General features: G+C 42.1%; 1 protein-coding gene across 2 annotated transcripts; it reads right to left on the bottom strand.

The window, feature by feature from the left end:
• Positions 1–810: 810 nt before the first annotated feature.
• WIPI2 (WD repeat domain, phosphoinositide interacting 2) lies at positions 811–23,593 on the bottom strand. 2 transcript variants are annotated; one of them, XM_084296033.1, is made up of 12 exons: positions 23,287–23,593; positions 14,261–14,343; positions 9,905–10,074; positions 8,536–8,632; positions 7,819–7,916; positions 7,248–7,340; positions 6,402–6,472; positions 5,372–5,479; positions 4,407–4,571; positions 3,343–3,450; positions 1,938–2,068; positions 811–1,110 (listed from the first exon to the last, which is right to left on the bottom strand). In XM_084296033.1, exons 1-12 carry the CDS (start codon positions 23,358–23,360, stop codon positions 998–1,000), a joined length of 1,311 nt encoding a protein of 436 aa, XP_084152159.1. In that variant the 5' UTR covers positions 23,361–23,593; the 3' UTR covers positions 811–997. The 2 variants fall into 2 exon arrangements, with proteins under 2 accessions (XP_084152159.1, XP_084152160.1); XM_084296034.1 differs by having other exon boundaries at positions 1,971–2,068.
• Between the last annotated feature and the right edge of the window lie 887 nt (positions 23,594–24,480).

Genomic DNA, 24,480 nt, shown 5'->3' with positions numbered 1-24,480 from the left:
GTTTTAAGTAATGGGGCTGTCATACTCTGTGCAGTGACTTCTATCCAGCCTGACAGAATCATTGCTTTGGATAATTAAAAGAAGTATAAAAAAAGGTTATTGCTACTCTGCCAAGGAAACAGAACAACTGACAGGAGAGAAAGTGCATTTGAAGTCTTTGTCTAAAAGAAAAAAAAACAAAAAAAACCACAAAACCAAACAACAGCTACCATAGGCTACAGACACCCGAGCACTATAGGTGTGAAACAAGTCTCTAGCAATTCCTTCTTCATTCTAGCTTTCTTCCTACCGCAACTTTTTTTCTTCCCTGTAAAGGCACTTTCTGTATTCTACATCCTCATGCAGGGAAACATTTCCAGTTTTCCATCCCAACAAACAGAACACTCCCACAAATACACAACATTCAGAAGGAATTTTAATTAACAAAATGGTCCAGGAAAGGGGAGGGAGAACCCAAAAACAGGCCAATGCATTTGAAAGATTGCATGTCAGTCACTAGGTATGCCTGCAAGCCCATGCACAGGAAACCTTTTGGACCTTTGTCAGTGCAGAACTAATCTCAGCTTCCAGAACCACTTCTCTACTCCTTCCTTATATAAGCTAAATATTATATACATATATAAAAAAAATACAAACTTGAGTTTGTTATAAAGTGGCTTCTCTCTCTCTCTCCCCCTCCTATGCTTGCTTGGCACATGAACGCATGCAAAGCTAGTAGGCTCCGAGGGCTGCACAAACAGCAGGTTTTGGCAACAAAAAAGAAAAACAACAAAAAACACAGCTAAAATAGATAAGCAAGATTAAAAGCCACTGAATTGAAAACCATATATTTTTCCAATGGTATAGAATTAGAACTACAGCTACGACTTAAAACGGTAAAGAGTCTGTCATCCTCTCTCCCAACTCATGTCAAAGTTCATAGCAGCATAACACGAGATTCCTCAAGAAACATCAAGCCAGTGTTCTCTGCTTCAGGAGTGAGTTCACAGGTCAAAGTTCAGTCTGTCCGAAGGATCATGGGGGGATGCTCACTGTCTTCATCCAATCTGAGCGAGTTGGTTTCATCTTCCAGGCAAGCTCCACCCACAGCACCCAGGTCTTCCGTATAGGCTGCAGGGAAAGGGATTAGTTCAACAACCAGCACCACAAACCAAGGCTTGGATCCAACAGAGTCAGGGATTCCAGCTGAAGTACCAGACGTTATTTGCAACAGTTTCACTGCCACCCTATGTTTGCCTTCATCATGACCATGTTTCTCCAAGCAAAGAGCAGTTTGTGATCAAACTTTGCAACTACGCAGCCTGCGTGCAGTGCACATTGTTGCTTTAGGCAGACTGATGTTTTTATACCCTTCACACTTTCATTACAGCTGCAACTGCTGTATCGAACAGCTCTATGTGCAGTTGAAGCACCAACCTGAGTGCTGTACAAGGATGGTAAGAGCTGTATGCACGGGCTCCACTCATGTGGAACTCCAGCATTAGACAAATACCGAACCTTTCAATTTCATAGAACAGCAAGGCAAGTTAAAAGGTCACAGTTCCCATAATGGAACTATAGGAACACTTAACCAAAAAAACAACCTAAAAGAACCCCTGTGACTATAATTCAGATGCTTTGTTCTGCACCCAGACCTCCTGCATGAAATAATTGCATTACAGCATCTGAAGAACCATTCAGCAAATACTGCAACTATTACTGAAGTAATTGACCACAATTTGAGACAAAGCTCTACCCAGAAAATAGTGAAGATGAGCAGTTTATCTATAGGAGGCTACTGAACATCACAAGTGCTCTTTTCCAGCCACTCACCAGTGCTTCACATCACGCTCATAGCTATGAAAAGCTCAGTGTTGAAGCAGATGAGCTCATGCAGCCATCTAGAATGATGCAATATGCAGAGGTGCTCCCTGCCCCATTTCCAGCCTTCTCCTTACCATGCCTTGTGGGTGAGGAAGGCACATATGTACCTTTAGTCACAGCAGCACTGTACGTCTGCGCTACCAACGGCCGGTCATGGGATGCAGACTCCAGGATCTCGTTGGCTGGCTCCATGCTGCCATCGAGCCTACCAAGCAGAGAAAGGTTAGCTGGAGAGGTGATCTGCCTAGACATAACACAGCTTTCCTTGACAGCTACGCAAGGATATCTCATTAGGAGTGCAAGAATACATATACACATGCAACAGGAGAGATATGATCCCTTCAGGGATGGCAGTTATCTTTTCCAATTGCCTGTGCTGTGTCGTAATGCAAGGGATATTCCAGAGGACTGTCAAGAAGGCATCTCTGTGAATATATATATATATTCATATTTAACTTCATATTTAACACTGAATACACATCAGCAACAAGTTTGCCTCTGAGATGACATGAGGACCTAAACCCTGCTAACTGATGCTAGGAAGAAAAAGACTCAAAGAACAGTGCATATTTTAAAGAAAAAAAAAAAAATAATCAGTCATTCCTATCAGCAAGGTTACAGATTATTTCTTGAGCTCTGTCCACAGCAGAAGCTGTTGCCTCACATACATATCCTGGAAAACACTCTAGTGAAGGTGTTAGAGCATTTCAGCTATTACAAACCTGATAAAAGCTTCTCTTTACCAAAGTTCACTTTGTTTACAAATGAAACTGGAGATCGTGTCTTAAAACTTTCAGATAAAGATATTATTTGTAACCAGTACCGTAGACTTGACCGAAGTTGCAAACCTGAATTGTCATCATAAGTTTTTGACTTTAAGTCTATGATTGATCATGTAAGTAATCCAACTGTATTTCCCTATCTGTTCCCTTCAAACCTCAGAAAACAACAAGACCTTGCATATTTTCCCTTAAGTCTTCTACAGTACCGCTACAAAACATTACTTCAGTAGCCTATAGGCAAAGAAGTTCAGTAAGGACACCTGTAGAAAGAATACAGACAAAATTTCATAGGGCAGATTCCCCTGCGTGAAGCCAGAGTTACACATTCTCATATCTCCGTAGCCACTTCACTTATTGATGAAGAGGATGGTGTCAGACCTTTCAAGTTCTTGTCAAAGTAACTCAACTCAAACTGCCTAGTAAGAGGAAATAGGATCGGACAGCTAACAGCAATTGATTTTTCACTGCAATTGGACAGCACTAAGTTTCTGCTGGAAAAGTGGCGCTTAGTGTAGAAGATATTAAGAAGAAAGGCCCGGGGGGATTCTGAAGTTACTCATTCATGTCAGAGGTTTCAAAAAATAGGTTAAAGAAATGAGCTCTAAGTTAGACTTCTGCAGCATGAAGCTAAGTTTAAGAACAAAGCGGATTTTGTGAAGAAATAAAAAGCGTCAGTCCTCAGCTAGTGCGGACTTACTTGTGCTGCTTCATTAGTGTGCACTCTCCTCCTTCTTGGGGGTCTAGGTTGTACATGTAGAGATACCCATCAGCAGCTCCCACCAATAAGCGAGGGATCTTCTGGATTCTAGAAAGATTTACGGGAGATTAGTAAAAGTTTCCACTCCCCTCCTGAGGTTTTAAGCCATTATTTTCCACAGTTGCTTCTAGATGGGGAATATTGTTAACAGTGGCATAGACTAAGCACCTAGGAAAGAACTGCATATATAAAAGCAAGGCATAATCACAATGTGGAGCTAATAGGATGCCATGGGAATCAAGCAACTTATACATAACCCAGGAAAGCAAATTGAGACGTTACCATCCTTTTACTAGCTTTGTGCAACTCTAGAGACAAATATTCTAACGTGAAGTATTTACTTATTTCAGAACTGTTACAAGGTTTAATTATTGCTTAAAGCATGCTTTGAGATCAGAGGAGAGAACAAAAACATGAAATCAATTTAGCATAGAATCTACAGAAACACACAAAAAAGTTCACTACTGCTCAGGTTATTGCTTTGGTAGCTGTGCCAAATAGGCCCTGCCCTTTGGTGAAGGCAGAATAAAGATTAAAGTTGAGAACTAAACGTAATGAATACTATACAGTTTTAGAGACAAGAATAACAGGAACATGCCTTCAAAGATTTCTTTAACCGTTACTCTGGACTGCCTTATTTTGCAACTGACACAAAATACAGCATTCTTTCCCCTAGCACTAATAGAAGCAAATGCCTTAAGCCTATGCATCTGTTCTCAACAGCCCTTTCAAAAAGAAACGACATCTTTAAACAACACTTAGAAATAGACTATGGCTGATCCAAATATTATGTCTTTCCCTCTCCTCCTCAAAGGACTGTGAGATGTTAGCTCCAACATACAGCTTTTAAATCAGCGGAGGCTTTGAATGCACTGCAGGTGACCCACTGCTCTGCGTACTACCAATTTTGACAGAGATAAGGCGTGTCCCCCAGTGTCAGCCTCTGCATAGCTCAGCGTGGCGACCCAGTGGGTGGTGAGTGCAAGCTCTGTTTCTTTACTCACGTGGCAAGTGCACAGATGTTTTTGTGCCCACAGAACGGCAGGCGGACTGTAGCAAAGGCTCTACCCTGGTTGAACATTTCTGTTACTTGTGAGGGCAGATAGCTTGTGGAGGCCATCAGCACTTTTCCAAAGTAACCTGTCCAGGTTGTAGGCTCTTCCTGAGGTCTACAGGTTAGAAGAAAAAAACAGAAAATCACGTCCAACTTTGACTTCACATTGGAGAGAAAGTTGTGCAAACATTTTGAAACATCTTTTCATTTTCAAAGATATTAAATGGTTATTTGTTTTTCTTCAGAGATAAAGAACACCTTTGAGAACTCAATACACTCCATTTACGCTACAGGGCATGGTGTGTCCTGTAATATCCTCAGCCTGTTGCTAAAACACGTTCTATTGGAAATTGATACTTCTGTTTATACAACTGTATTTCATAACGGTTATTATACAAGAGTGAGATCTATTACAAGGTGCTAAACTTCAAGGTTTTATTCAACTGTTTAATCAGTAACCAACCACTTACACAAAAATATAAGTAAAACTCTTCTCAAATCATAAATAGGAATGTTTTACAACATGGTGCCTTTTAAAGCCCTATAGGCAGCTGGAAGATATTGTTGAGATAAGTCTTCCCATACAGATGGGAGAAGAGGTAAAAAAAAAAAACAAAAAAAAAAACACAAAACAATGGTCATTGAAGACATTCAACTGCCCCCACATTCTTCTGCCAAGGATGCCCAATTCCCCTTTGTCAGAAATACTCTTCCTATTCATTAGGAGAACAGCATGCACATCAGGAGCAGCTACTGATTCATAACCGACTCGTTATGCCCTTTACTTTATAAATGTGTTCAAAGGAAATCTGTCCACACTCTGACTATACTCAACAGGAAGAGTTTTCTCCAATTTGTAAGCCTTTTCCTTGGAGACAAAAAATAAAAAAAATCTACGGCACCTCTGAAACCTACTTTTCTTTCACAGTCTCAAGTTTGAAGATATGCACTGTCTCCGTGTTACTGGATGCAGACAGAAACATGCCGTCCATGCTGAAAGCCAATGAACAGATGCTCACACACCTAGGTGGAAAAGAAACCAAAAAATACTGAAGCATTATTTTTGACATATATTTGACATTATTTTTGACATTCTAATGCTGCACTAACTGGTGAAAGCAAAAGCTCCTGTTAAATGACTCATGGCAACTGATTTAAATGAGAATATTATTCCTCTATTTTGGTAGGTAGGAGCCCTTCTGCACATTCACCACTAAGGAGCTCCATAGCATTCACACCAGTTGTTCTGCAAGAGCTGGGAGGGACTGTAGCTGCATAGTAAAATCACCTGCAATTTCTCTCAGAAGAAGAGGAGCATGTGACTTGCAATTAAGCCAAAGCATATGGCTTAATAATTAAGCAGATTCTTCAGTCACCACTGCTTTGTAAATAAAAGAAGTAACTCTATAGTAAGCATTCTCTGATGGCTTCTTAATGCACTTCAGGAGCAAGATTCCCCTTAATGACATTTAATTGACATATACTAGACATTGGGGGTCATCTAGTAAAAATTTGAACTCACTCTTACCTCTGCATAAAGTATATTAGAGCTACAGAGTTACTGCTATCACAAACTACAGTACCGTGTCACAATGACTTGCAACGGCCCCGGTGCTAGCAGGATTTAGAAGAGCAGGAAAATTAAACACACTGATTCCACTTGCCATAAGAATACAGTATCTTACAAAAGGTGGCCCACTTTGAACAAGATCCTTTACCAGTGAATTTCTAAAATGCAAGAGGAAGTACAATTCTGGCAGGATTGATTCGCAGAATAAGCAAGTCTAAAGTTGCAGACATTAAAACTGTAAGTGTTATAAGCATACAGGCAGGGATGGAAGAAGATGACAACAGGCAAGAATTAGGATGATAGTTCAACTGCACAGCATACCGGAGATCTACTGTAAAGGACAAGCTTCTGATAACTACCCTGGCTGAACTTTACCTCTTCACTCCTCTCCGGAATTCAAAGAGTTTCTGTCCCTCTGGAATGGAAAACACTCTTATCACTGTCCCCTGGAAGGGGAAGAAAAAATAAGATCTTTCATTATCATTTCAAGTTTGTGCACTGTGCATTAGCTCTGGTGAGCAGAGTACATACCATTCTGCTGTTAATTTACCATAGTTCATGCACCCCACATATTAGCATTAAATATTTTCGGAGCTTGTTTGAAGGATGTTTGAAGAACTGAGAAACTATAAGGTGGGAGCTACTAATGTACAGTACAAGCTTTGCATCAAGAACAGCTCCTCTTATTAATCTTTATCATGAAAATGATCATGTTAACCACAAGTATAGTTACCTGGATGTCTTTGGGCCTTTATCAGGTGAAATCATGTTACATCTGTATAGTTTAAGCTTATTATCCAAGAAGCAGAGGCTTCACACTTTGTAATTTATACAGTTCACATAGACCATTTGTCATCATGTGCCAAAGTCAGGCAAAACAATTCTCTCTTTTGACTTTAACTGTCTTGTTTTCATTAGGAAGATAGCATCAAAGGAATGCAACTGATTCCTAGTATGCATCCCACACTAATGGGAAAAACACTTGGAGGACTGCCCTGATTACAGCCAGATTAAAATTTAAATAACCTTATTATCCAGCATTTCACAGCATGGAAGTTATGTCAAACATCATTAACAGTTTAACTTAGATTTGTTGTTATAACTTTAAGACTTATTTTTTGGTATTTGCACATGGTACTGTGCATGCTTAAAAATGAAACTCGTTTAGACCATTTCAAGTAAGTTTATCATTGCCGGCAAGTCAATAAAAAGACGTCTTACCTTTTCTGATGCAGTGGCAAGTTTAGTACCACTTGCATCAAAAGCCAAAGCAGCCAAGGGACTATCATGAGCTGGGATCATATTAGCAGCTCTCTGCAGGAGCAAAACGATAAAATAGAACCTTAGTAAAGCACAGGTTAAAAGCTCCATGTTCACAGCTTAAGCCTGCATATGTAAGAGCTGTCAGGGCAAGTATGAGCCTTATTTACGGACGACTGCTTCAATCTGTTTCAATAACTGCTAAGCAAAAGTACACAAAATTATTACTGAAGCATATGTGTAGAGAGTTCAAGGAGTAGCAGGCTACTTAAAGACAATTCAAATAAAAGTGACTGTCCATTTATCTGCTCCACCCATTTGCTCAACTCTTCTCATCAAAGCTAGTAGTCTTACTTTCCTTTGTTGACATTCTGTGATGCCTAGGTATAATGGATACCTAGGTAAAACGGATACTGCAGATTGTCATGGATGGACCAATTACAAGTGCCTAGTAATTCTTCTCTGAGCCACTGAAACTATTTCCAAAAACTGCATCTTTAGAAATGGAAACATCATGCACAAAGACCCTTACCAGATTGATGGTGTCAAAGACCTGTACTTCTCCAATAGTTGCACTCCCTGGATAGGCCAGGTAGCAGTTGTCATTATTTATTGATAAAGCACACAACCCTAGAGGGAATTTAGAATATAGAAAAATAAAACAATGGTTAGAATGAGGCAAATTCCAAAACTTATACAACAAAACTTTTTATGTTCAAATATTGCAAAGATCAACTCAAATCATTCTTCAATGTACCAACAGACACAGAACAGGGAAGAAAAAAAATCTCAATTGTCAACCTGCAATGCATCTGTTCAACACAATTACTAACAAAGCCTAATAGAAAGTATAATACTGTCAGAACTACAGTAACCAATGAAGTAGAAGAAATTCCCAAATTTGCCCTGACTCCTAAAGCATTAACCTGACATAGTTTTTATCTGTACCAAGCACTGGCAATGTGTAGCTTGTAAGTATCTGTATTGCTTCCTTATGATCTAAGGTTGTAACCATAAGCACTAGGAGACTAGAAAACTGGGAGAAAGCAGATTAAGGCAGTCTGCTGTTTGTTCTTGGAAGCCTCGTTGGATCGAATGGGTAGGCTTTAAGCCAATGCTCACATATTTATTTATAACTTTAATTTGAAAATAGAATTAAGAGTGCTACAGTACCATGTTGGAAATGTCATGTGCAGACAGAACACGCTTTTCAGAGTAACACTAGCCTCTGAAAACAGGATTGCCTTACCTGCAGGATTGGGAGGTGTCTCCCGGATTGTATGCAACACCTTCATGTCTCGTATGTTGTGTATATATAGAGACTCTTCCAGACATACTATCAGCCTCTAGATGTGGGGAAGATGAAATGGTGACATGAAAAGAGAGTTTATATGGAGTTATCGACCCTATAAAAAAAATTTGTATCCAAAATGCAGCAGGCACCTTCCAATACAGAAAAGGTTGTACCCACCTGATGGGAAGGAATAAGAGTTTGACAGAAGATGCACAAGATACATCTCTTGGCAAGGCTTCAACAGCGCAATACTACACTCGGTCACTTGAACTGACCAGTGCACTCGACTTTTCTCAACCATGCTAGTGCAAATTGATTTAAATGAAAGTTATTTGTATTACTAGATCAAGTCAGCAAGCCAGAAACCTTCATCTACCCCTATTTCATTCTTATTCTTTACCTGTCCACATGTATTTCCCCGCCCCCAAGAGGCCAATTCACATGTGGGCCCAATTTCCTGCTTTGGCTAAACAAAAATATACAAGGCTTTTTAAACCCATTTATAGACCCTATTACTCACTCACACTCATTTGTAATTACTCACAGTCAGTTGTGAGGACTTTTTTGTTGTTTTAAATTAAGTTCTTCAGCATCTCATTTACCCTTTGGTGACTAGATCTGGACGACTGTCTCACAAGACATTGTTCCTTTAACACTACCTCACGATGCCAGAAGTCAACTCAGCCACCCTGTCCCTTATGATTTTAAACAGGAGTCCCATTCTCTCACCCCCTGATTTTGAGAGCAGGAATGGACATTAAGATAATTTCATCCTTCAGATGCCATTTTCTCTACTTTGAGTGACATGGTTAAAGACAGAAAATTATTTGCAGAAGAGCCTACTGATGACTTAGTACTACTTAGCACCACCCAACTCAAAAGACTTCACCAATTCAGTGATACCATTTTCTTAAAAATTCAAATTATATTTAAAAATGTTACCAAAAAAGCTAACAGAATTTGAAGTTTTGTCCCGAGCAGAAGCTGTTGGCTTCAGCTACTTTTACAATTAGGATCACAGGACGATTCTGGCTGAAGGGGACTGTGACAGGTCTTTAGACAACCTCCTGCTCAAAACAGGATCAGCCATGAGGTCAGACCAGGTTACTCACGACATTCTTTCTAACGAAACAGATGAACACAGCACCAAAAATTCTTAATCAAATACCGTTACTCAGATTCCACAAAATTTTACGGAAGCTACAGGTGGAAAAGTAAAAATTGATTCCAAACAGCAATTCTGTCACCCAAGGAAAAACCACCAGAAAGTGCCAGCACAAGATCCACAGCCCCTCCCCTTGTTTTCACTTAAATTATCACTCACCTGCCTATTGAGTTTGACAGCCAAGATGGTGTTGGAGTAACTGTAGTTGCAAATCTCTGTCCCCTTCTTAAAGTGACAAACTTTCAGCTTGCGTGGAGCCTTAAGGCTGACTATGGCCACCAGACTACTGGAGAACAGCCTCTCCACTATGCACACATCTTCTGTGTCAGCTGGGGAATCACAGGAAGGGAAGGCAAACAAAATGCAGGTGAGATTTCAGGGAAGGACAACGATGTGTATGTATTAATGGGAAATACTGTTTAAGAAAATACAGTTTAAGAACAAACATTCTGGCACAACAGCTCAGAGATAAGGCAGGATGCAGGACAGGTTTCTAAAGCAGAAAATCTACCCGGTGAATGCCAATTCACAAAGGCCATTTTTTTTCCCAGGAGTCATAGAAGTTTGTGCTTGAGAAGCATCTACTCCCTGGTGTGCCAAGATGCAACTGGAAAAAAAACATCAAGGAGACCAAAAATCAAGTTGTCAAGTTCCAGAATCTTATAATCTTCTCTAATCTCTGAAGAAATCTAGGTAAGCATAGGTGTTCCCTTTTTTTTTTCCCCCTAAGGCAATGCTACACACGGAAATATTTCTGATGACAAAAAAGTTTCTGCACGTCTCCATGAAGGAAAAAAAGATTACTCAAAGAAGCTGGAAATCTCATTTGTTCTGAAGCCCCTCCACCAGTTACCCCAGCACTTGTGTTTCTCCTCTCGTGAAATTTTCCTCCAAAAGCCCCCCAGACAGTCTTCACAGCACTCTAGGCAATCAACAAACACACTTCAAACCATTATGGTGGCACTCCGAGCACTTGAAAAGTCAAAGAAAACTGAGAGCCTACTCCCTTGCTGGATAAATGGCAGTCAGACACAGAGCTAGCTGTACGTATGCTTTTGAGACTAAAGCAGAATGTGCAAAAAGCTATTGCATGTCATGAGAAAGCAGGGGAGCTTTCCCAGCCTCTACAGCTCGCCTGCAGCTGCTGGCTACATCTGCCCTTGCAGGGCTCCCCTTACAGGGCTGAAGCAAGACAAGCAACTGGAGCCTTTGGCATTGATCCGTGGAAACAACCGAACTTCTTAGAACTCAGTGTCTGGATTAGGTCAATGCTTAATGCGTCTCAAACAGTAAAATTGCCAGAAAATAAATACATAAGTAAGTAACCTTATTTCTGAAGGCTTCAGTTGGCACTGTTCTCATCACCTATGACAAGAAATCCCTGAAAAAAGTTCTTACATTCTCAGTGTTACCATGCCACCACAATGTGATACATCTGTTTTAAAAGCGCCCAAAGAAAGCAGTTATTTCAAAAAAAAGAGCTGAAAATATTTAAATTCTGTACATGAGAGCAAGAGTGATTGAGCACAAAGCAGCAAGAGCCTTCTTGTGGCAAAGGAGCAGGTTTATACTACGCATTTTCAGTCTTCCATGCGACATAATTGACTTTTATCCAAATCTAATAAACAATATGGTATTTTTCCAAAGAAGACAAAACTGTTCACAGAGGCTTTGAAAATTCAATTTCCTCACTTTCGCAAGAGGGATAATGCATTTTAGAAACGACTTTGTTTTCAAGGAATTATTCTCCACTTTCCTGATGTCACACACAACACATGAAAAAGAATAATATAAAAATCCACTTCAATAACCACACGCACAGACTTCTAAATGCAAAACTCCGTGCTCCTTGAACCAGGCAAGTAACATAAAAGGCTCTCAAACATTTTACAGCACAGGTTATCAGTTTTCCATCTAAGCTGGGAGTCCTTCGTACTAATGGCATCGTTTTACAAGAGACAGAGAAGACTGGCACACGAAGACCCAAAAACTGAGCCTGATTGCTCCCTGCTCCTTGGGGGCTAGGTGGAATACTCAGCTTCTTTTCCCATTCAGGGGCAACCACGTTAAGAGACAGCTGCTGGGACTTGTTGCACTCCCAGGAAGGCAGGAGAACTGGTATTTCAGAGTAGGAACAATAGCAGAGATCAAATAGAAATGCTGTCCCACACTGCACCGATGCAGATTAGCCAGCAAGGAAGGCATGCAGGAGCACTGTCAAGAATTAAGCTGCTACAGGCAAGACAAAAAAAAAAAACAGAACCAAATAACCCCCCAAGTTTTCAACAAGGAAAACACCTAAAAAGTGGAGACATGCCTGGAGTTGCATCATAAAGAGACTTATTACACTATAATACGGTCACTTTTGAGAGAAAGTCTTTGTGATAATCTTTTAATTAAATTCACTTTAAAAATACAGGATGCACCCCTGTTCCTTTGTCTTCCCCTAACAGGAAGGAGTGATAAAAAGAATCTCTTCACAACTGCCAAGTCATGTACACCTCCTAATGAGCAACCATTCGAGTGAAGTACCAGGCTGTACTGCACACCCTACATCCAGCTGACCTAAATTAATCATATTTTTAATAGCACCAGTTAAGTTCTACAGCAATGCTGCTCATCAGGTTTTCTTTTTCACCCCGTTTGTATTCTCTCCTTTACGCCATGCAAGCGAGGATTACCAGCAACTCAGACCGAAAACACAGCAAGAACAAAGAGCAGAACTGCAAACTGATTTAAGCAGCAGCAGCGAGGGAAGAACAAGCAAATACGTAACAAGATTACAGTTTCATAAACACAAGCATGCAGCATCACAGACAAGAGCTGGTTAGAACCAGCTAGATTACGATCAGCTGTGCTTCTATTTCATTTTTAATCCGGGAACATGAAGCAAATTATAAACATTCATTAAGCCTTAAAGCACCCTCTGATATAATACTTTTTTCTCCAGATGGATCAACTGAGCAGGGAGTTTGGTGATTTATAGTCACAGCGAAAGTCAGTGATGGGAGCAAAGAGGCTTTCCATTCTTTTCAGTTGCTCTTTCAAACACAGGACGTCTAGAGTATATTTTATAGCTTACTTCAGTCACCTACCTGAAAACTTGTAAACCAACCACGTGGAAGAGAAGGGTCCTTAAAACTGCTCACCCAAAATGATGTTAAGTCTTCAGAACCCCTTACAAAGTGAACTGAGGGGCCATGCGTGATGGTGAGGCCTCAAAATACCTTTCCTTGCTGACCGGAGGTACCCAGAACACAGGACACCCTCCAGCCCTGTGCCAAGGTTACAGCCTTGAACATGCACAGCTGGCAAGCCCCAGAGCGAAAATTATTTAGCTGCATATAAAAAAAAAAAGTCAAACACTTCGATGTATGCCCTATGAGCAACCTTTATCCCATTTGTACTTTTTCTTTCAATTACTATTAAGAAGCAGCAGCTCTGTGAAGTTCAGTTCAGCCTCCCTCAGTATGTTTATTCAGTGTCTCATGTAACAGGAATCATCTTCACCGAGCCTCTGGGGGTCATATCAGGCCAGATACTCCAAGTGCCTACCATGCTACAGAAGTCAGGTACCTAAATTCAACAGCCCCAAATGGAATTCAAGGCACCCATTAACCAGTACAACCAGACCGTGACTCAAGCAGGCAGATGGAGCTGCAACGCAATTTAACCTGACCACAGGTAACTAATTTGAACTCCACAATTACTTCTCTCCATTAACTGTACACAGAAACAGGCAGTCACCAGAGATAATAGGTGATCTGAGTCACACACCATTTTCAAATTTAAGATGCCAGAGGGTCAGGTCACAAGGAATGGAGTCTGAAGACCACTCTTGTGTGGCATGATCCAGTAGGATCCTAGCATAAACACTGACATCACAGCAACGGGCACTGTTCACATGGAGTTTACACCAAAGTATGGATGCTCATGCATAACATTCCCAGGATTCTCACTGTCATCTCAAAAAACTAAAAAAGAGGATGAACAGTTGGCAAAACAGGGGATACCACTTCTCAAGGCCTCCCCTCCATGGCATCTCATATGGTGATCAGTTATTGGAATTTAGATAGTTCAACATTTTGGATGAGTAAAGTTGCAGCTATCAAGTTCAAAGATTAGGATTTTTAAAAAATAAAGCTTTTTTTTTTTTTGATTAAAGTGTATTAGTGGTTGCCTGCCCCAACAGCCAGTATAAAGACCCAAAAGCCACCTGCACAGGCAGATTTTTTTTATACCCAGATGCTATGTAACCTTACTACTGGTCATAAAAATCAGAAAAGCAAAGAGTTTTTCTCTTGGCTATTACCAATTTTCACAGGACACCAGCTAAATTTAAATATATAACACTGGCAATGTTTTGCCCTGCTAGCAGCAATTGTTTCGTGTTTGTTATTTCATCAGACACTTAAGGATCTTCTTATGTGACTTTAACAATCCATGAAAAAATGAAACGTCATCTCTTCCTAAAGTCAACCAAGGGAGTAAAAAAGAAAAAAAGAAGATACTCACTGCATTCATAGATCTGCTCTAATTTGTCCACAGAAGAGAGAGAGAAGAATTTGTAGCCTGATTTACTGCCAACCGCAAGGGATCTGTAAAAGAAACAAGTCCGTCAGGAACATAAACTACATCAGCTGTGAATTACCCTTGGACAGATTCTTACCCTCTTCTACACCTCCAGCTAGGTTAGCTCAGTAAGAAGAGCGATTAAAAAGCACCAGACAGATAATTTCCTGAACTCTGAAGAGGCCAAATAGCTTCAGAATTACCCCAGGTGTGGAATCCTACTTCACGTGTGATGACATTACAGCTCACAGCTTACAGCCTACTGCCCAGCTCTTACCAGTGATTTCTCTACACAATTCCCCACAAACTGAAAGCTTTAGCGTGGAGGGAAGAGGACTTGAATATTGTAACGCAAACCAATTACATCATTGCCTCACCATGAGAGGTGACCTGCAAGACCTTTTCAAGTGAGACTGTCTGGGGATTTTTTGCACTTTATACTGTAACCTTCATCAACCACCCCAAGAGAGTTCTCATATAAAAAAAAGGAATTAAATACTGCCAGCTCTAATTTTCTCCGGTTTTACTTGATGCTATTCTAGCATCTCTGCAGAACATTGTTACGTCTCAGTCGTACAAATACTCATGCTGAATCTTTAATCAGAGGCTCTCTCAGAAACGCTAGTCGCTGATGTTAAACAGATTTTAACAATAGAATGTTAAAAAAAAAAAAAAAAGGCTACGAGCTCTTCTTTCCACCATTACTCAATTTTCACACTTAGCTCATAGACCAATTGCTTTTCCAGTCAAAGACAGGTCTTAAATTTTTTGCTAAAAAAAAAAAAAAAAACTTCAGGCGCATCTTGCAGCTCTTTAAACACCAAAGCAGCGGTCAATGGCACGTTATTTTCCCCTCACCACGTGAAGGATGATTTTATGACATAGAAGAAAATTAGCTGTAAATATAGTTGTACAGAAGTGTGTCACTATGTTTACAGTTCATATATATTTTTTTACCGTCATGACATATGAAAATAAACTGATTAATTTCCTATAAGATGCATTTCAATAAGCCAAACTGTGGCAAGTGATTCAATAAAACGCTCAGACCCAGTCCTGCCCATCACTATGCCAAATTGTCCTTCTCAGCCCGTCAAGATGCTTCACGTTTCAGATGCACTAATAATTAGTCCTACATTTACAACACAGATCCACAGATTTCTTGCTCTTCCTGTATTTTTTCTTACGGCTCCGAAGTGAGCCTGTTTTAGACTTCAAGGTCCCTAGAAGATTAAAAATTGTTCCTAAAACGTCTTATCCTCCAAAATTAAGATCCCAAGTTATAAAATCAACTTCTGCATGATGGTATAATGTTCTCTGCTACTGAAATAAAAACCAAAACAAACAAAACCACATAAACTGGAACAGTCTGGTTAAGAAATTATACTTACAAAGATTTAAGCCCTCAAATTAAAAGATGCACCATCTAGGCAAGAGAAATAAGCTTCTCCAGATGCAATAATCACAACAGGGGAAAAAAGATATTAGGCTTAGAGACAGCACAGCTATGATAAAAACAAATTTTGTTGCTGCTCCTCTAAGTCACCCTTGTAATACGTTTAGTATTACATGTAGTAAAATACATTTATTCAGGCAAAATTGGTACGTTCTGCAGGCTGTATCTGATTAGTTGCTGAAGACTCTGCATTGTTTTTCTCAACTACTTTTGTATAACTTGATGAAAATCCAAACTGTAAAAACATGAAAATGCAATTCAAAAAAAAAGTTATGCATCTGCTTTTCTTAGCTCATCTATTGTGTCCCTCAAAAGAAAGTTTAACGCAGAATGACATTAGAACTGTCACTTCAGAGGTAAACAAGCACTCATCTGAGTTAAAAATAAATGGAGTCACAAGACTCCTTGCAATATAAACAATCTACAAAAGGCATAGGATGGATTCCTCATGCAGAATTCCAGATTGCCCGAAAATATATTAAAACAGCTACCAAGTTCATTCCTGCACTGTATTTATAGCTTTAAACATCAAATAATGCTGCATCACTGAGTTAGTGACAGTATCACTGAAACCAAGAAGCCCATTTTTCTCATCCTACTGACTACCTACACTCCATTTAAATCATTAGACTGAGTAAAAGCCCGAAGAATGAAGGCATAGAACCGATCTTTCCATCCATGGCAACTGCTTTTTATCATTTCTTTCTGGATCAAGGTGATGGTGAAGTCACAAAACATCTGTTTACACAGCAAAGTTTCAGTTTGTGTCAGCATAATTAAACCTGTTTCAATACACAAGCATAACTACAAGACCAACCATTTTCCTTCTAGAACAGCATTCTTGGTTTTGGAGGGCTTTTTATCCCCCCCCTCCTTCCTTTCTTTAAGGCACTCTCAAATTACTTCTTATGAAACTATTGGGAAAAAAGGGCCTTTTATACGTAGTAAGAGAATCCACTAAGCTAAGTTATACTGGTGTAATCATAATGATTTAAATCCCCCATCTTCCCTCACACCAATATTACACTTAAGCCCTTAAGACACTTAATAGCTATCTAAATGACCAAATCCCACAAAACAAGTATCTAGGCAAAATTACCTCACCTCCTAAAAATGTGCAGCCATATGGGAAGAAAAATGATCAATAAGCCATTCAGCTAGTGCTCAAATGGACAGTGGCCAACAAGAAGATACTGTAGTTTATCAGAATCTCCTTTTACAGTGCGGGTGTTCTGCTTTATTATCACCAATTTTCAGAAGCTGAGGAGAGACCGAAATTGAAAATAAAATCAATATCCCCCCCCCCAAAAAAATTGCCTTTTTTCTTCTAACATTATGCCACACAGGTATTTTTTAGCCTATTATGTGTAGCCTCTATTACAAGCCTGATTTGTAGACTTTGAGCCATTTCGTCATCAAGGTTTTCTACTCAGTACAAAATTACCAATATAGCTGTGATTTATGAAACCGTGTTTACTCGCTTTTTTCAAAGATAATACTGTTGTCTGATCCAAGATTACATAAATCTTGAAAGCATTTTCAAGAGCAGCTGTCATAAATAATTAAAACTAACCTCATCAGGCAACCAGTGCTTTGAGATGTTTCACACATTCATTTCAAGGAGCTGACATTCTCTCTAAGTGCACTCACCTAGAGTGGGAAATCAGCTGGTTCCATCTCTCCGGCTATTTTAAAACAAGTTTTTTCAGATGGGTTAGAAAGTGGTACAGGTTCTCTTTCGCTTCTTTAATATACATACAGAAGAAAGAAAACCAGTTTTCCCCTTTCCATATCATAGAGGACTTTAATTATTAATCAGAAAGATTCTACGTTAATCAGAATGATTCTACTAAGGGCAAGTCTCAAAGATTAAAATCAATTGCAGCTGCAGTACAAACATGACTCCAGAAGTTATTGCTATTTTAAATAACTGGTTAATTAAACCTACTTTCATTCTGATGCTGTCTCATTATACTAATGTTCCAGCTCATTTCAAATCCAATGTAAATTTCTATAAGGAAGGAGCCTTTGGTGAACAAAGGCTTACGATGGAGAGGGGGAAAAAGAATAATAAAACAATAAACAATGAAATGACATAAGGACAGAATTACTGGAGGAGTTTACTTAACTTTTGCCTCTCAAATGGCTGCTGGAATCAAAGCTGTAACATCTTATAGGTATGTCCCAACAGAGAGGTCAAGAACATCAGTATTTTGGATAGGAGGTAAACACAGAAGCCCACACATTCCAACAGATTTATAAGGAACACTGAAAACCTACAGCTTTTCCCATTGCTCTTAAACTATTAAAAAAAAATCCCACAAATTTGCTGCTACAGCAAAAGGAAACCTCACTAGCCCATTACTTAACACAGAGCAATAGGCTGGGATAACAGAAAATTCATTCTCCAAGCAAACATCACTACTTTCAGAACACGTTTGTCCACACTCACACTGCACAACAGCCTCTCTCAGCCAGAACCATTAGGCAAGCCCACCTCTGCTGATATTCCCACTGCAACAACAGCAAGCAACATGACAAGCGACTGCTTCTCTCAGCTATCTTTCCTGAACACAAGAGCTACGTGATCTCTCTCTCTCTCCTTCCTTCTCTGTTTAAAGTCTCCTCAGAGTAAAGCTCTCTGCTGTCCTCAAGGACCACAAATGAATGACACCTGAACCTAGGAGAAATAAAAGCAGAGAAGTGAATGCTGAGTGCCCAACCCTCAGTCCTCTCCCCACAAGTGGTTCAAAAATAAAAACGAAGACACTTTTAATACAAACATCACATGGCACTTATAATAAAAATTCCGCAACAAGAAGCATACTACACAACTTTAGAACTAGAAATGTTTGCTTAGAACACAGAATTAAATAGATTTAGTCAGGCAAAAAAAAAGGGGGGGGCAGCATTTAATCAGCAGGAACAGACATATGGACCGATACTTGTCCCATGTAACTCCATACATAAATGGAAGCAGAGATTAATGCTGACCTTGGAAATGAAGCTTATCGATGTTTTCATTAGGAACCCAAGCACAAGGATTTGTTTTGTCCTTTTGCGAGTAGTCTGTTTTCAAAACTATAGTGACTATTTTGTTTCTGAGTGCTGTTTCTTGGTTACTTTCTTTTAAAAAGGTGATTAAAGCTTCTCTGAAATCTGTTGATTTGCATTATGTCACTTTTTTTTTTTTGTAAATAGAACCTGAAGACCATTTAAGTTAATTTTTTTTTTTTTTTCCCCCAAGAGCTTTTCTCTGGGAATGTTTGTGTAACAACATAAAGACAGTTTCACCGATTTTAACAGTGACAGTAAACTTTGAAATCTTCATGTTATATTTTGGTTAAAAAGCTTGCCACTTCTCATGAGGCTGGACACGGATACATTTACAAAAACTTAAGCTCACCTCACAGACACATGTAAGCTTTCAAGAGCATAAAGGAGATGTGTAACATAATAGTTCTCCCAGAAGTAACATGAAGAGCACTCAAACTGAAGCAGCACTCTTACCAAATATCTATCATTAAAGATTTGCAACCGCTGAAACATACCTAGCACCAAGGTCACTGACACCCTCCTACTGCCCGGTTCTGCTAGGACTCCTGACTCCGAACCAGTTGCTTCATTTTTATCTGTGAGCTGGAGCTTCTGCCTCTCAGAGCGCCTGTCGTGCCAAGTTGTGCAATGACTGATTCACAGGGAGAAGCGTAAGGCCCAAAAGGAGCACGCTAACATCGGCTGGAAGTGACCTTCTCCGTGTTTTTACTTAATGAAAACGTATTACATCAAGGAGAACCCACAAACCGGCCGCTTCTGCTTTAGAGGTGGAATGTTTTCAGGCAGAGTTCCAGTCCCAGCCAATAACTCAAAACCCTCAAGTAAATAAAGCTGAAGGCAACACGGAGTAAAGAGGCATGACAACCCTTGTAGTAACAGATACTACGCCACGAGACAATGTCACTACACAGAGCACCCATGAATGAACATGAAAAAGAACTTAAGCAGGAAAAAATAGAAAGCTAAAAGCAAGATAAAACATTTCCCAGTTGTTGCAATTCCTGGCGACTGAAAAGCTACGGCAATTTTCATGTAGGCAATATTCTTTTAAGTACCAGCAAGCCAATTTCGGGAGTAAAACCCATCCCTAAGCTCACCTCCTTCCTACAGGAGGCAGTAATTAATTATCAAATCCTCCATTAAGCCCAGAAAAGATTAGGCTGACACCTATTCTTACCAGCAAGAACTACGATCTTTTTTTCTGATGCACAGCAACTGGCTCTGCTGTCTAGGTAAGCCAGGCGGATCTGAGCAGGCGTGGAGCTGGCACCTTGCTGGAGGTAAAAGCTTTACTGCAATAACAACGCACCCCTGTTATTTTTGTCCAGTTCTGTCTGTCAGCAAGTTTTCTAATTGCTGGAACACACCTTAAAACGTGATGTGAGCCCTGCTGGCTGGTGAGATGTAAACAAAGCTTGCCTTGCACGTGCTGGCTAAACAGTGTGCATTTGCTCACCTTGCCAGGCTCAAAAAGGGCTTCTTTTACTTGGAATATAAATTTAAACTAAGTCAGCTTTCTGAGACCCAGCACGGGAAAGTAGCTAATCCCCAGTTAGTTCTTTTCAGCTCTTCTCACCCAGTAAAGAGTGACCTTCTGGATACTGATAACAGCATGATAATAAACCCAGACAGCTGACCGATGTTTCGCTATTCAAACGAGAAATTAAGAGATATTTATGTTTTCCCACCTATGATAAATCAAAAACTTTAGTTTAACATGTGTAAAGCTTTACACATGTTTTACACAGTTTTACACTTTTTTCTTGACCAGATTTCTTCTGAGACACTATCAGAAAGACAGGATACCTGTTCCACATCATCCATCTGTCTCCTTTGTTTCAAAGTGGCCTTTTAAACTATTCCCCATGATTCCAAGACAACAATATAAATGGGAGCCTTTTCCTATTTATATAGTCTCTATAATGGATATCTGAAAACCCCCAAAGATACTAAGATGACAAGACTTAGTACTCCAAGATTTTCAATCACAGAGACATACAGGCCAGATTAGGATCATGTAAGATAATTGTATGACCACCAAATTCTCATCAGATATCTCAGGGTGTTCTACATCAATTATCTATACACACGCATAAACACACAGACACACACAGAGCTTGTTCTGCCCACACAATCGACATTCGAATGCTGAATACCAAAACCAAATCGGCTATAGCACAGAAACTGAGTAATACTTTCAGGTATTTATGGAAAGGACATGGGAAAAATAACAAAGTTACACAGTTGAGGTCTAGAAAAGAAGGAAATTATTACTCCCTTGTCCTTCCCCGTCTTCCTAACTCAAAATTAAAAGTAAGTCACACAGAGAAATGTTTCAAGGTGTACAAGTTAAGGAAGATCTAGACAAATTTATATTACATTTCCTTTTATTTTATTTCAGTCTCAGATGTGGTCTGAAGGCAAGCCTGGCACTGTTTTGTTCAGAAGAAATGTATATTTTTTTGTCACAACTCAGTGATCTGTAAATACATACAGCTCTCACCAAAGGTAAGGTGCAACCAAAACCAGGCAGTTGCTTTAAGGAAGAAGTGGTGAAGCTTTTAGAACACCACGCTGGACAGCACAGTGAACCTCAAGAACTTCTATAATGACCTCTGTAAATCACAGCAGGAACAGGTGACAGATTTGCCAGGTGTGATGACTTGGTTTTATCTGGTAATGGGTAAAAAATGGATGGTATCTGGGCACAGCATGGGCACACTTCATATGTGGAATGACAGCGAGCTGTGCGTGGTACTTGATGAAAAACATGAAGAATAGTTGGAGAAGTCTTTGAATCAACACACTGAACTGGTAATGAGTTACTTACAAGTGCACAGAAGACTCTCTCCCTCCACCCTGTCACTTATCATGCATTAAAGTCTCCTGCCTCAGGTCTATCCAGCTCCAGTTGCTCATCTCCACCCCAGAATCTCCAACATAACCCACAAAAGCTGGGTATTTCCCTCCTTGGTGTGACCCTGCTCCAGTCTTCTGGCCTTCAACATTCCCACCTGCTACAACCCACGATGAAGAGAGTCAAAGCTTTTACAAGGGCAAGGTACTGCTTGTAAGACTAACAAACAAGTTGTTTAAAAGTCACCACAGCACATGTGGATTACATTCAGTGATGCCAACCTGAGATCATTTCCTCTTACTCACTTCCTAAAATAAAACTCCTCCTTTCACAAGTTTTTTTGGTTCCTTCCCACTGGTTTCATCTCACTGATATTTAAAACAGCCAAATCCTTCTCCAGTGCTCTGCTTCCAACCACCAGCAGTTCTTGAAACGAAAAGCATCGCTCTTCAATACCCCACAGATGAATTATTATGCTCTGATCCAAACGTACTGAGACTGTCAAATAACAGCAGGATGTGTAGCATGAACAATCCGATCCTTTGTAGATTGAAACCAATTACGGAAGCTAAATGCAAGCTCAAGGACCATATGAGAGAGGCCTCTTTCAAAATGAAAACCCAGAAGAAGAACGAGCTCATAAAAATACCTTTACACCTAAGGCATGCTGCTTCACCAGAGAAAGCAGGTGAACAGACAAGGGCTGTATGAAAAGACAGCACCAGTGAGCTTTGGGACTATGCCTGGTAGCTCCTAGGAGAGTGCCGGAGAGCAAGGCTGAGCTCCCCTGGGCAACAACCAGGACGAGAGAGAAGGCACTGTGCAGCAAGCCCAGCTCAAGCAGCGCCTTCACTCTCAGCTGCACGTCCCTGCGAGCGTAGCCTCACACCCTGCAGCTCCACACACAACCCTGGGGACACAGAGGTGGGGGCACGTGCCATCCTTCCTACCCCCTCCTGCAGTGACAAAGCAAACCCAGCTCCACAGCAGGGCAGCCCGGGGAGAGGCTGTGGAGTGTTTGCAGTGGGATGGGGTGGAAGCAGCAGGAGGTGGTGGTGGTAGTGGTGTGCGGGAGAAATGTCCAGTTCCTCAGGGCCTCTCCTGTCCTAGAGACCCCATCATCAGGGCCTTCCCTGCCCCAAAGATCCTGCACCCTAAAGAACCCCCTGCTCAGGCCTCCCCCACCCTAAAGACCCCCCTACCAGGGCCTGCCCCAAACCCTGAAGACCTACCCCATCAGACCTTCCTCGCCCCCTAAAGAATCCCCATCAGCACCTTCCCCTCCAGGACCTTCCTTCCCTCCTCCCTCAGAGCCTCCCCCGCCCCAATGACCCCCTCCTCAGGGCCTCCCCCACCCCAATAATCCCCACCCTAAACACCCCCCTCCCAGAGCCTGCCCCACCCCCTAAAGACCTCCCCCCTCAGACCCCCCTCACCCCCTAAAGAACTCCCTCAAGGCCTCCCCCCTTCCTCAGCACCTCCCCCACCCTAAAGCCCCCCTCAGGGCCTGCTCCACTCCCCCGCCCCCCCCCCTCCTCAGCACCCCCACCCCCACCACCCCCCCTAAACCCCCCCACCCCTCACCCCACCGCCCCGTACGTGTTATCCTGGTTGAAATTAGCAAACAGCAGGTGCCCGCTGCCGGCCTCGCCGCTCTGACCGGCCAAGTTCATGACGGGACGCCACAGGCCTCACCGCCCCCGGCCGGCGGGGGCGTGAGGGAAGACGGTGGGCTACTAGGGACCGGGCCGGGCAGGGAGGAGCCCTCCTCCCTTGCACCAAGGACCGGTCCGGACCTGGCTCAGGCCTCTTCTCGCCTCAGCCCCGGCGGCCCCGGCCCCCGCTGAGCACCCGCGGCCTCCCCATGGCCGCCAGCGCCTTGTTTACGCCCTCCCGCCCCGCCGGCCACCGTCCGGCCTCTGCGCATGCGCGCGGCCCCCGGCGGGGGAGGAGCCGCGCAGGAGGCGGGGTGGTGGTGGCGCCGAACTTGTGTTAAGGGGGTTGTTGTGAAGCTAAGCAGGGAACAACGGGGTCGGTGGGTGGATGGGTGGCTAGAGGGTGAAGGCGCGCAGAGGAGCCGCGTCCGCGCTGAGAGGGTGTGGGGGGGGAGGTTTTGTGAAGCTAAGCAGGGCTCACAAGGGTCGGGAGATGGATGGGTGACACGTGAGGAGCACAGCGTTGCCTGCTGGTAGAGGAGCTTTTGTAAAGCTAAGCAGGGTCCAGCGGGGTCGCCGGCTGGATGGGTGACAGTGAGGGGTCTCGGTGGCCCCGTTGTCCCCCGCTGTCCCCAGGCTGCGGCCGCTCGTTGTCGCCGTGGAAGCGGCCAGCCCTGCACGGAGCCGCCCCCCCGGTGCCTCTGCAGTTCCTCCTCGTACCACCGGAGGTCCTCCAGGCTCAGCGGATGTGGCAGCAGGGGGACAGCGGGCCGCGTGCCCTGCTTTTGGGGCAGCTGGCAGCGAAATGGGCCTGCCCTGAGGGGCCCCGGCTGGCAGGGGGGGACAGCCAGGGGCACTGGGGTGCGGGGAGAGGCTCCTCAGGGGATAAAACCAGCCACCAAGGACGAGGGAACTTGGAAAATCTGGAAAATTTCATCAAAATCATAAGGCTTGTGCCTGGAGGGAATGAATCCGGGACACGAGCCCCAGTGGGATTCCTGAACCGGTGTCTGTGGTGCTTGGACTGGTGAAACTGGGGGGCTCCAGCACCCTCTGTCACACCTGTGCCACACACGAGCCATCCCACACAGGCTGCCAGTGCCCCCCCAAAGCATAAGGGACCCCCTGGGATCCCCAC

The sequence above is a fragment of the Netta rufina genome, assembly GCF_964035555.1.
Source record: "Netta rufina genome assembly, chromosome: 15".
NCBI lineage: Eukaryota > Metazoa > Chordata > Aves > Anseriformes > Anatidae > Netta > Netta rufina.
The sequence above is the reverse complement of the archived record's forward strand: the minus strand, read 5'-3'. Positions and strand labels throughout refer to the sequence as shown.

Bases quoted from the DNA above. Each gene is read 5' to 3' on its own strand.
- WIPI2 (XM_084296033.1), bottom strand. From the start codon at position 23,360: ATGAACTTGGCCGGTCAGAGCGGCGAGGCCGGCAGCGGGCACCTGCTG. The intron at 7,917-8,535 runs GTAAGGCAATCC...AATTCCCTCTAG, and splicing joins GACACCTCCCAATCCTGCAG to GGTTGTGTGCTTTATCAATA. The intron at 3,451-4,406 runs GTGAGTAAAGAA...AAATCTTTCTAG, and splicing joins AACATCTGTGCACTTGCCAC to AATCCAGAAGATCCCTCGCT.